General features: G+C 34.5%; 1 protein-coding gene across 1 annotated transcript; it reads left to right on the plus strand.

Annotated features, from left to right (window-relative positions):
• Window positions 1-349: 349 nt before the first annotated feature.
• LOC142181720 (uncharacterized) lies at window positions 350-5,917 on the plus strand. Its single transcript, XM_075255169.1, has 11 exons — window positions 350-799; window positions 2,122-2,190; window positions 2,292-2,924; window positions 3,189-3,428; window positions 3,628-3,751; window positions 3,834-4,112; window positions 4,223-4,285; window positions 4,458-4,806; window positions 4,880-5,000; window positions 5,118-5,608; window positions 5,707-5,917. Exons 1-11 carry the CDS (start codon window positions 350-352, stop codon window positions 5,915-5,917), a joined length of 3,030 nt encoding a protein of 1,009 aa, XP_075111270.1.
• Window positions 5,918-13,961: the final 8,044 nt, after the last annotated feature.

The raw sequence follows: 13,961 nt of genomic DNA on the forward strand, positions 1-13,961 counted from the left end.
ACCCATCTCTCCTTATCTTCGATCCAGCCCACCTATTTCACCCGGCACAAGTTTCCCACGCTTTTCTTCGTTCTTTAACAGTTAACATGTAGACTAGAGTACAGTTTCCAAATCTCCATAGCCAACCGATGAGAACGCAAAATTCACCCACATTCGAGTTTTTAATTTTTTTTTCTGATTCCGTTCTATCTCTTCGTCTAGTACCTATTTTTGGGTGACATTTTTGCTTTGGGTGAAATTTTTGCTTCTGAAAGTACATTTTAGTGAAAGTGGGTTTTCAAAATCATAGGATTTTTGTGTTTTCCTTTGTACTTTTGTGAATCAATGTCTATGGGTTGTTGGTTTCTCTATGGGTCGGAAGCATCGTGCGCGTAGATGGTGGCGTCGTGGACAATATCATTCTTCAATACAAGTAGTTGTTGAATCCGTTGCCTCAGCCATGTCTGTTCCTAGTTTTTCCTTATTTTCCGATTCTCAGTCTCTATTTAGTCGTAACCCTAGCAGTAGTCATGTTGAAAACACAACTGAAAATGTAGAATTAGAGGGTGGAAAAGGCAACAATATTAATGCTTCGTTAGTCGATGAAACTCCCTACCTGTCATTACCCGACACAAATTTCGAACCAGTCATAGGAGGTGTTCCTATGACTGATAAGGGAAAAGGTAAAGTTGTTGAGAATTCTGAGTTAGGGGGAAGCCGACGTGAATTCGTGCCTAAAACAGAGACTCAACCAGTAAATGTTGATTGTAGCGATGATTCTCAGTTAAAGAAGAAAAAAATTGGTATCGCACCCAAGAAGGTAATTTTCTTACAATTATGATCTTTGAGATTTTTAATGTATATTACATTGTTATTTTTTGATTTCTTGTTATGCTTTTATATTATATTATAGTTATAGTCAGTTGTGTTAATTTTAAGTGGATTCTATTTCTTCAAGTTCATTCTGTACATTTACGAGAACTGTTGTAAATTTATTACGATTTCCATTTATCTGTTTATTCCAGCTATCCGTTTCATCAATGTTCAGTGTGACGTAATAGTATTTATAGCTGTCAAAATCCATCACTAGATGATTAACTAAGAGAAAATCAAGTACCAGCAAATTTTGAGTTTTTGGGTGAAGTTCATTTGAGCTATTCTATGTGTATGTTTCTGTGATATTAGCAAAATTTAGGCCTATCATTCTGCTTAGAAGAAGTAAAAGATATCAGTTTGTATACATTGTGTTTGAGCATGAAGGAATTGAGTGATCTTTTCTAGTATATTGTACAGACCAGTTAATTTGCAATAATGAGCTTGTTAATTTTGGATGGCATATTTTTCTTTGCTATTAGTTTCTCAATGTTTTTGAATCAATATAGACAGATTAAATTAATGTTCTGTTTGAGGTTTAAAAAGAGTCACTGATTCAGTAGTTGTTCTAGTCAACCATATTTATTGAAGCCAGAGCTGCTCTGTGTAATTTCTGATTTTCAGCTTTGCATTAGATGGTTTTGTACATGATTTAGTATTTAGTTGACAGTGGTGGAGAGAATCATGGAAGGAATGGGACCGTGTAAGTTAGGAGTGCAGAATAAGCTTTTCTTTATAGGTGGCATTGTGTGGATGGGGTCAATGGGCGAGAAGCGCTGGTACTGTAGCATAAGTTCCTTGTCGAATATTAGCTATCTTGTAGTGCAATTTGATGTGAGTTTATGCTATTCTTTTACTTCCTTAGTAATCTCAAGAATATGCAAGATGAAAAGTATTTTGCTACTATCCTCTAAAATATGTATTTGATAGAATAGTTTCCGGATACTGTAGATTTAATAGCTAAGTTTCTTTTGGCTTTCCCTCCCTAGTAATATTGAATATGCATCTTCAAATGAAACAACTTAAAGTAAGTGTATGCATTGATGGTCACTTAGTATTGCTGCAAATTGTTCCCACACTATTTTCCTTTTGTTTCCTTATAAGTAAAATTTGTAGTTGCCGGAAATTAGTCAGTAGAATTGTATACCCTGCCGGTATAGTTATATGTCGTATTGGTATCGTATGGTAGTTGTAATATTTTTAGTTGGTTTAGTTGCATTTTAAGTGAATTCTATTTCTGAAATTATTTTATATGAACATGTTTTGCAGTGTTGGGATTTCCTTGTGCTTATGGACTTAGATTATAAACCAAAGGTTGATTGGGATACCAACTACCATGTTATTCATCAATTGAAAGCGAATTTATCAAAGAGGCAACTTCGACTGTTTAAGAAAACATGCTTTGGCTTTTTTTGGATCTGCCACCAGTTATTGTGCAGATTCGGATTATGCACCATTTGCTTATTAGAGAAGTACATCATGAGGTGAAAAATGAGATTCGATTTGTAGTGAATGATTCTAGGTTGCGCTTTGGCTTGGGTGAATTTGCACTTGTTACTGGGTTGAAATGTAAGGGTGATACAAGTATAGAGAGCATAGCAGAGAATAGGTTGATTTCAAAATATTTTGAGACTGCATCCATGACATTTGCTCAACTAGCAGAATGTTTTAAGAAGAAGAAATGGGAAACAGATGATGATGCGTTGAAGATAGCAGTTCTTTATTTTGTGAACAACTTCTTACTTTCTCAACTCAAAACAAAGGTTATTTCACGGTCTTACATTGACTTGGTTGAGTGCGGTGATTTCAATAGTTATCCCTGGGGTATAGATGTTTATAAAGCTACAATTGACTCGTGTTCCAACAAGTTTCAAGATAAGCCTTCTTTTTATAGACTCGGTGGCTTCCCGTTGGCTTTACAGACTTGGTTGTATGAATGCTGCCCAAGTTTGGATGGTCACTTTGCTGATCATCTTGGAAACAAACTTCCACGAATTTTGAATTGGGTAGTCATGGGTCAAATACCGAATGAGCGAGTTGCTTTGCAAATGTGTAGCTTGCAACGCGAGCAGGTAATTTTCTCATAATTTTATTGCCTCTCTTAATATTTGGTACAGTAGTTTAGTCACAGTTGTAGCAATATCCCAGTTCAGTGATATACTCTGTTGGTATACATGTATACTATATTGGTATCATGTATACTATATCCCAGTTCAGTGATATACTCTGTTGGTATACATGTATACTATATTAGTATCATATGGTAATAGGGATCTTTTATCTTTCCATACTTTATTATCATTTTTATTTCTAACTAGTGTGCTTAATAATTGCAGCTAAAGAACATCACCTCAACTGATGATGAGAAGCAACTATTTGATGTGCGTGGTCTAAACTTTGAAATTGAAGTTGAATGCACTGACAGTCAGCCCGATAGCTTTCAGGTTTTTGGCACTCAATTACCAAAGACACAAAGTATGTATGAAAGTACTGGAGGTGATTCCCAACCTACCAATGCTGAGGTAATGAAGGAGTTACAAGCTTTGAAGCTTTTTGTAGAGACCAAGTTTGAGGAGGTGCTTGCAGCTATTGGTAGGCAATCAATGAAACCAGAGGGATATCAGCGGTATTGATATTTTATATAATATAATGCTATAGTATATTGTTCAAAGATGCAATATATGCTTATAGGATACTATTCCATTCTTTACTTTTAGTGCACATAGTATTCTTGTAATATACATAATACTAAAATTGTTAGTTTCTTATTTTCAGAATAAGCAACAAGATAATGATCCTGACTTTCGTGAGATGCATAATGATTATGACCAGTTTGAAAGTTGCCACGTTGGGAATAATCCTGTAGTTCTTGGAGATAGCACGCCCAAAGCGCCTTCTAGTATGTAAATCACAAATTTGATTTTTTTTTTTGCTATTGTTTTTTGAAAATAGTACTCTTGCTTATACTTTTATATGTTTAGTATCTGGTTTTGGTGGGGTTGGTCAAGATGGAGGTACCACTGGTGTTAATGTGAAGAACGTCACAGCAAGTGATGGTGTAGTTAATGATGATTTTGGCTTAGATTCTAACTTTGAACTGTCTGCATCTGCAATTGATCAAATCACCGCCATTACACAACAAGCAACATATAAGCAGTCATCTCATGATGTTAAAAAGTCGGGTCCTGCTCTGCTGCCATCAGGAATCCCTGTACAGATACGAGCAAATGTTGTTATTGAGTCTAATACTACTTCACAGGGTACGATGTTGATGTTACTAATTCTGTAGTTAGTATGTAAATGATAGGTTCTTGATAGTTTTTTAATTTTTATTTAAGTAGTGATACTGATAATGCTTTTATGTGTTCAGCATGTCGGGTTGATAATGTTGGTCAAGTGGATGTTGGTGGCAGTAATGTGAATTTGCCTTCTGGTAATGTCTTCTATATATAACTTTTCATTCTTTTTTTCTAAATTTGTATATTTATTTATTCACTAGCATTTTCTAATTTAAGCTCCATGTCGACACGAGGGTGATCTTCACTTGGATTCTGATTTTGAATATACTGATTCTCAACTTGATATAATTGCTGCCATTACATAAGGAGGGAGACGTAATGTAAATCATTTTGGAAATGAACTGACAACTCGTGCTGTAAATAAGTCTAAACCTGATCAGTCGGTATCAAGAAGTATTGTCCAGATACAAACAGACATTGAAACTACTCCTGCAGTTTTCGCACGGAGAAGGCGCCCCGCAGCTGTAAAACAGTCGCCGTATAGGAATGACTGGCAATCTGGTGTTAGTGCAGTTGGGGGATCCTCGAAGGTTATCAAAGGAAGATTTCCATTTGTAAATGACATTTCAGAGTTTGTTGATTTTAAGCTTATGACTGCATTCTCAAACTTTGTTGAAGCAAACATGCAATTGGGAGAGTGCATATTCGTTTCCATGTACTTTTGTTTTCATTTTTTCTTAATGTTTGTTGTTATATTTATTATCCATATCTTCTTTTATACGAAATAGGGAAGTGTATTTACCTGGTGATCAAAAGCTAGAGCCTTGTTTTGACTTTGAAGTTGAACAGATTGATGATAAGACGTTTTTCCATACCTTAAACTATTCTGGCAGGCCGCTCTCTAGTTCGGTATGTGTACTGCTTTTTATTTTTGTTGTTGTAGTAGTTCATTCATATTGTTAGTGGTAGTCATGTTTTCTTCCTCTCTTTTTTGCAGCACTTGAATATTATATTTTACTATCTTAGGAAGAAGGCGAATATGGAATTAATATGCCAATCAAAGTTATAACTACAGATACTCTTTTTCATAATATCATTCAAAGGGTTTTCACAGAATTTGTAAAAGGTGGGAAACAAGATCATTTGATTGATAGATCAGACGATATCATGGAGTACATGAAAGAATTTAGGATGCATTGCAACACTCCATGGCACCAGGTTGATCATGTCATTTTTCCAATTAATTTGGCAGAAATTTGGCATTGGATATTGGGGTGTGTGTCATTCCACAAGAGATGTTTTTACGTATATGACTCGCTACGTAGTCGAAAGCACAAAAAAGCTATTCAAAAAGTGGAAGAGTCTTATGTTGTGTTGATCCCCCTATTTCTAGTTAGTATTGAATTTTATAACCAAAGAAGTGACATTGTAGTAGAAAATGGTCTGCACATGGGAAAGAAGTTGACTAATCCTTTTGAGATTGAACTGATTACAAATCTGTCAACACAGCAAAATTCGTAAGAATAGTTACTTTTTTTTACTTTGTTTTCCTCATTCATATTAACATTTTCACTTCTAATTGATTTTTATAGTCTATTCATTTGTTTTATTTCAGAGATTGTAGAGTATATATTGCTTACTTTGCTGAGTATATTATTGAAGATCTTCCAATCCCTGTTACCAATTTTGATGTGGATGGTCTTCGAGCTAGGTTTGGTAAACTGTTGTGGCACTATGGGAGGAACAAGCAGTTGCATGGCGAATCAAGTGAATCTGAGGCTCCAGTAGCACCTAAAAAGACTCATGGAAAGAAACACAAGAAGTAGTATAGGTCTCTTTTTGGTTTTAGTTAATCGTATCATGAAGACTTTGCAGGATTTTAATAGTTTTTGGTGAAGTATGGTATTATTAGTAGTAAATGACCTTCTGCTGATTCAAGACTGTAGGAAACTTGTGCCTTTATAAAATATTTCCCGCTGCTAATGTTTCTTTTGTCATATTTAATTATTCTGGTTCAGAATATGTGGTATAGATTTCTTCAAGTACATGGGGGTTATCAGTTTAGTTATGTCTCTTGATGCTGAAAATTTGCTGATTTTGTTTCTGATTTCAGCTTGTTTTATTAGGCTTTTCTTAGGCTTCTTTCATAAAGTTGTTGGTTTATTAGGATGTCGAGGTCCATTCCTTTGCCAGAGGGTAAGGTTTAATGGATTCTACAAGTAAAAATTAGGGGAAGATGAAGCGAACACTTCCAACAACATACAAAGTAGTTGTGACAGAAGTTAAATGATCTGCTTTCGAATGTGATGATGGTCTAAGCTTTAATGTTCATCTGTAGTTTTAGCATAGATGGTGTATTAGTATAGTAGAACTATATACCAATCAGGTATACTGATATACCATTTGGGTATCACATTGTATTTGACTCACCTTTTTTCCTTCAGCAACTAGATGTAAGTACTGACATGAGTTGCAAAGCGTGCACATTTTGGGTATCACGTTGTATCTGGTGCACCATTTGTATTTCTGCGCACATTTTGTTTTAGCCATATTAGTGCAATACCACTATATACCAGCGAGGTATACAAATATAACATTTGGGTATCACCTTATTTTAATGTACCTGATGATGTGCAATAACTGCATGTAAATGGCTTCCAATTTGTTATACTTCAATACAGACATGAGCTGCAAAGCGTGCCCATTTTGTTAACAAAGTATGTACAAATGTTGCATTTGCAGCACCACTTCTATTTCTGCACATATTTTGATACTAATAAGATATACAGATATACAGATATACCAATAAGGTATACAGATATACCACTTGGGTATCACATATATATTTTAGCATCTTTTTTCCTGCAACAACTAAATGTAAATGCATCCCACTTTTATATACTAAAATAGAAAATAAATAGATTCTTATTAAAAATACAAGTAGTCATATAAATTTGTTGCCAAAAAGTAATTTCTCAAAGAATCATCATACCAAATATATGTCTAGTGCAAGAAATGCATTTTATTTTTTTGCAATTCAAATGCTATGATTCTACGATATATGAGTTCTATAAAAACATTGAAGCATTATATCAATCTCTCTTTGGAATATTTCGGCATGTTCTCCGGTTGTGTCCTTTTCTCTCGCATAGTGCACATGTAACAGTATTTCCTTCCCAGCCTCCTATGCATCTCTTCTTTTTAGGTCTTCCTGGTTTGATTTTTCCTTTTGGTGGCAGTACCACCTGCGAAGAGACATCTTCTGGAATTTGCCACGTTGTTTCATCAGGCAATGGATTTACTGGTATCTCATATATTTTCAGCAAGTAGTCTATGCTGTAGTAATTTGAGCAATACTTGTATGAATCCATATGGAATTTTTGTATAACTGCCATTGCATGTGGACATAGAATATCGTCTAGTTGAAACCTCCCACAAGTGCAGTTTCTTTCATATAGGCGCACCACATTTCTTGTTTGGCCATCAATTACTAAATGTAAGAATTCAGTTTATGGCAACACCTAGTATAATTTTAATTAAGAAAAGTCATTAGCTATATGAAGTAATAGTATTTCTTAAATAACAATATTCAGTTGTTTAGTGAAATCACTAAGGTAAAAAGGTAAAAATACAGTAAATGCAGTGTTTTTATGATTTTGAAAATGCATATCGTCATCGTCTGTGATAAGATAGTATTATCTGCCAATATTTTTTCATACTTTACACCAATCTTCATAAATGATTCCACTGCATCCTTCCGATTGGTGTAATTCCATTTTTGAATCAATGTTGTCATAAAGTCAAGCAAATTCACAACTGGGAGGTCTCTTGCGTGCTTGTTTGCTGCATTTACTGATTCCGCAATATTCGATGTCATGGTCATGGTTCTATTTGCCTTGGAATGCGCCCGGGACCATTTATCATATCCAATATCCATCAGGTATGTTTTCACTCTACTATCAATAGCTTCTAACTCTGCCATATGCCTGTTGAATTCTTCAATAGTGTATGCTCTTGCTAACTCAAAATATACTTCTTTGATTTGTTTTTGGCTCTTCCTGAAGTTTGTCTTTATGTTGTTCCACAGATAGAACATACATGCACAATGAGGGACTTCTGGATAGACAATTGAAGTTGCTTTCCATATAGCATCATGCCTGTCTGATACAATGCACATTCCCTCTCTTTGTCCATAGGTTTCTCTGAACTGCACGAAGAACCATTCCCACGATGCATCATTTTCCGAATCAACAATTGCATATGCAAAGGGTAGAATTTGTCCTGTAAACCCAAAGAATAAAATATCAATTACAACACACTATATTAATTTAGCATTTCATATAGTAGTATAGTCATAGGTAGGTGCAGGTGTGTAGCAAAACAACTATATACTCTGTTGGTATACTTGTATACCATACTGGTATCATATAATATTTGAAAATGTTTTTTGTTTCTTTAACTGAATGTAATTGGATTGTACACAAAATATTAATTTAGTATTTCATATAGTAGTATAGTTATAGGTACGTGCAGGTGTGTAGCAAAACAATTATATACTCTGTTGGTATACTTGTATACCATACTAGTATCATATAATATTTGAAATGTTTTTGGTTTCTTTAACTAAATGTAATTGGATTGTACAAAAAATATTAATTTAGCATTTTATATAGTAGTATAGTTATAGGTACGCGCAGGTGTGTAGCAAAACAACTATATACTCTGTTGGTATACTTGTATACCATACTGGTATCATATAATATTTGAAAATATGTTTTGTTTCTTTAACTGAATGTAATTGGATTGTATTCTTACCCTCTGCGTCTTGCGTAGAAGCCGTGAGTATGGTCCCTCTATATGTTGACTTTAAAAAACTTCCATCAACTACAACTGTTGGCCTACAATAGACCCATCCTCTAATCGATGCATATATAGCTATGAATGCATACAAGAAGCTCTCATCTCCTTCAGTGTCTAGTCGTGTCACTGATCCTGGGTTAGGGTACTCTAACATATAAAGATATGTTGGCATTTTCTTGTATGATTCACTTGGTGATCGTCTCAATAATTGCATTGCTTTTTCTTTTGATCTCCATGCTTGCATGTAGCTTAAGTCCATACCATATGCTTTTTGGATGTCTCTCTGGATATCTGTTGGTGTATATATGGTTTTCGGGTCAACAAGTTTATCTTGTACCACAGCTGCAACAAAAGCTGAGACAGCTTGCTTTTGTGAACAAAATCTCTTATCAGTTAAACAACTGTGGACAGAATTGAAATCTGTCACTTTGAAAAGATTTGATGCTCGCAGGCTTGATGCTTTAAGTCTCCAAGTGCATCTTTCATCCACGCATTCAAGGATATACCTGTTTATAATACAAATACAGTTATGTATAATATTTTATTGATAAAAACACACACAAAAATCCATACAATTATATACTCACATGGTATACTCTGTTGGTATACTTATATACTGTATCAATATCATATTTTGCTGATAAAAAATATAGACAAAGCAGCACAATTCTATACTCACATAGTATACTGATTTAGCATACATATATACTATATTGGTATTATGTTTTACTGATAATAACAAAGACAAACCAATACAGTTATATACTCGCATAGTATACTGATATAACATACTTATATACTATACCAGTATCACTGATAAAAAACACAGACAAACCAATACAATTCCATACTCGCATAGTATATTAGCATACTTATATACTATATAGGTATCACATAGTTTTTTACTTGAAAACATGCAGACGGACCTTCTTGGGCATGATTTATGAACCCGATATTGACATTTTTCTCTAACGGCATACTGTTTCATAACGAGAGCCAGCAGGTTCTTGTCTTCATAAATTTGTCCTTTTACAATATTTTGATGAAATTGATCAGTTATGATGTTTGCATCATCAAGTTCTAAAATGGTGTCATCTCCTTCTTGCACATCAAACGTAGTAATCATATCAGTGCTTTCAAATTGTGCAATTTCTGATGAAATTGGAGCAACATCGAAACTGGAGGTGCTTGCAGCTATAGTGTTTTTAGCAAACGACACACACAGGGGAAGTGTTGTCATCCCTGCACTTGATTTTTTCAATTCCATGTAAACACTAACACTCATATCGCTGCAAATTGTAATTGGTGGATATCCTTGAGCAATAGCATACTGAATAACTATTGTTTTACTGTCCTTTTGCAGTTGCTTTGCAATTTCTCTGAGAAGTTGTTCAAATTTCCAAGAGGTTTTTATTGGAATTGCATCAACATGAAAATTTATGAAATTATTGTTATCATCCCATTCTCCACTATGCTGCAGTAGAATTGGAATATTTTCCATGATTCTAAAGTTATAATCACTTTTATGTCTAAAATTGAATCTCAACAATGCAAATTTCAACAGTGTTCGAAATCAACAGTGTTCGAAATTTCAACAGTATATAGCTGCAACAGATTTTTCGAAATCAAACCTCTAGATCTCCAGATCTCCAAACCTAGATTAGAATTTTCAGCTAAAATTCAGAAGTTTAGCTCCGAAATCAAAATCAAAACAACAGCGAAATCAAAATCTGAAAACAACAGTGAAATCAAAATCCGAAAAGAAGATGCGAATCAACATCTTCTATCTGTTTTTTCACACTTAGTGATCTTCAAATTAGGGAATGTCGGTGGAAATCTCAATTTTGTGCGCTGATTTTCTGAAATTTTGAGCAGCTTTTGCGTTTTTATAGGTAGGGCATTAAGCGTGGGGTAGTTATTTTGATATTCCCGTTTATTTATTAAATAGGTAGGAGATTGTAATTATTTAGTGGGTAGAATTCTTTAATGGGTAGGGCAAGGTAAATAGTTTCACTTTTATAGGTACCCTGTTTTTTTCCCATTATACAAAGCCCTTAATCGCCCCAATATATGTAACAGATACACCTCTAGCCTCCAAACATCTCCACATGACCTCCTCGGGACTTTATCGTAAGTCTTTTCTCAGTTAATAAACACCATATGTAAGTCCCTCTTCCTCTCCCTGTACTGCTCCACCGATCTCCTAACAAGGTGAATGACTTTCGTAAACGAACGTGCTGGCATGAATTCCGAACAGGTTCTCGGAAATAGACATACTCTTGTTCACCCTCAACTCCACCACCATCTCCAGACTTTTATAGTATGACTTAGCAACTTGATACTTCTATAGTTGTTGCAATTTTTTATTTCACCATTGTTCTTGTAGAAAGGGATCATCGTACTCCACCTCCATTCTTCGGGCATCTTCTTCTTCCTAAAAATGACATTAAACAGCTCAGTGAGCCATTCCAAGCCTGCCCTGCCCGCGTTCTTCCAAAATTCTACTGAAATTTCATCTGGCCTGATCTCTCTTTCCCTGCTCATCTTACGCATAACCCCCTTGGCCTTCTTAATTTTTATATGTCTTCAATACCCAAAGTCTTGACGACTCTCGCATCATTCCAAATCACCCAGCAAATTGTTCATGTCCCCTCTTCGTTCAAGAGTTATAGAAGTATGTCTGCCATCTTCGTCGAATATGTACCTCTTCCATCAAAACTCTGTCTTTCTTGTCATTGATGCACTTCACTTGGTCCAGGTCATGGGCCTTCTTTTTCTCTCATCTTGGCTAGCATGTACAACTTCTGTCTTCTGCCTTTGCCTCCAAGTTCTTCGTACGAATTACCAAATGTTGCAGTCTTAGCCGCCGTAACCGCTAATTTCGCCTCCTTCTTAACTTTCTTATACCACCCCTTACTCGTCTTCTTCTCCTCCTCGTCTACGAAATGCTTTCAAAACAAATAAAATGAATTTGGTTTACCCGCTCTTATTTTAAAGAGGTGTGATAAAAAATTTATTTTTTACAAAAGTCTGAATATCAGTAAAAAGGATGAAATAAGTTCTTTGTGTAAGATTTCATCCAATATTAGACAAATATCACGTCTTGTATCTAACACCTATAATAGGTGAGACTTGTATTCATCAACTCATAAAGTTTTTGATATATTTCTTCCCTAATCTTATTTTCTCACACCCTTCTTCAGATAATTAAGATTCACCTCTAATTATGCAAAACAACAGTAGAACTAAAGCTTACTCCTGCAAAGTGATAAAAGATGGAAGATTGATCACACTGTTCACCTACTCAAGATACCTAGGCGAGTAAAGTCTACTATACTTGGTATTCAAAATCAAAAAAAAAAAAAAAAAAAAACATGAAGAAAAGAATTCCAACTCCATAGCCAATAGCCCAATATCAATAAAGATTGTGCTTTCTAAAATTGAAAATAAACTTCTTTCCCATCATTTTGTAAAACTCAATTAGCTTAACTTTGCCCAAGTGAATTACCATCTTTCATTCTGCCCACTAACAGAAAGCTGCTACTGAAACACCTCTTAATGGACAGAATAGCGGACAGATATTTTAATTAACCAAATCATCAGAACTGAATCTCACTAAATACATGTAGAAACTCACTACATCATAAATACCCAAAGAACCGATTAAAAAGAATAGCTCGGTGCACTAAACTCACGCAATGCGTGAAGTCCGGGGAAGGACCAGACCAAAAGAGTCTATCGTATGCAACCTTACCCTGCATTTCTGCAAGAGGCTGTTTCCATGGCTCAAACCCGTGACATCCTGGTCACATGACAACAATTTTACCAGTTACGCCAAGGCTCCCTTCCGGGAGCAACACCATTGTGGAAGAGAAAAAGGATTTCTTGGTATGACTTCTGAGGCTGATTCGTGCTCAGTCGGGCTTATATTCGTACCTTAACTTCTATTCAGGCCATCTCCAACCTTGCCCCCATCCCCCGTAATGGGGGAAATATTTGGGGAAATTTAGCTCCAACTCTCCCCCATTTTTGTCCCCAAAATGGGGGATGAATAGTGTTTCCTCAAATATGGGGTACACTATTCATCTCCCCCATTACTATTCATCACTTTTTTATTATTATTTTATTATTTAATCTTTTAATTTATCTCTTTATAGATACCTAATTATGTTTATGTAATGTCTTTATTTTATTAATATTATATCTTAACTTTGGTGTATAATTTTGATAAATTAATTTTCGTGCATTTATTATTATTTGTAGAAATGGCAGTAGATAAAAATCAACGATTTCAAGAATTTTTATTTCGACATAGAAGAATTAAGGACAAAAATGCTCATTTTGCACTTCGTAATGCATTAATAGATTATTTATGGGAGAATACTAGAGGTTGAAGTTGAATATTTATCTAGTATTTCGAATGAATTTTATCGTTATGTAATATGTATTTAATTAATCTTGTATCGCAATGATTTCACTTTTATTTGAATTATTAGTTAATCTATAATAATTGCTTATAAATTATATTATTTAAAATTTTATGGAATTGTTTTAATTATGGAAATTACAAATTAATAAAAATAAAAGATGGAATTTGTTTAATGAAAATTAAAAAATGAAATTGAAATGAAAGATAATAATATAATATAGAAGAATTAGAAGAATATAAAAAAGTTTGGGGAAAAAAATTGGGGAATGGTTGGAGTAAGTTGTCCCCAAAATAGAAAAATCCCCATTTTGGGGATAAAAATAAGGGTAAAGGTTGCAATCTGTCACGTTGCTGACGTAATTCCTCTTGGGACATTTATTAAAAAAGATGTTGAAAATGTGCATCATTTTAATTAAAAAAGAAATCTGTTGTCACCACCTGCTTAGAAAGTGGAACTAGAAAGCAGTATGTTTATTCTAAAGTATTTAGATGTTTGAAAAATGGCCAAATACACGTACACACCATTAAACTTAGCCAAATAAGATTTAAATTCTGAATTCCCCTCCACGTTGGGAGTATAA

The sequence above is a fragment of the Nicotiana tabacum genome, chromosome 6 (assembly GCF_000715075.1).
Source record: "Nicotiana tabacum cultivar K326 chromosome 6, ASM71507v2, whole genome shotgun sequence".
NCBI classification, from domain to species: Eukaryota; Viridiplantae; Streptophyta; class Magnoliopsida; order Solanales; family Solanaceae; genus Nicotiana; species Nicotiana tabacum.

Excerpts from the sequence above, each read along its gene's own strand:
- LOC142181720 (XM_075255169.1), top strand. The coding sequence starts at position 350 with ATGGGTCGGAAGCATCGTGCGCGTAGATGGTGGCGTCGTGGACAATAT. Across the intron at positions 3,752-3,833 it reads CACGCCCAAAGCGCCTTCTA|TATCTGGTTTTGGTGGGGTT; the intron begins GTATGTAAATCA and ends TTATATGTTTAG. Across the intron at positions 5,609-5,706 it reads CTGTCAACACAGCAAAATTC|AGATTGTAGAGTATATATTG; the intron begins GTAAGAATAGTT and ends GTTTTATTTCAG.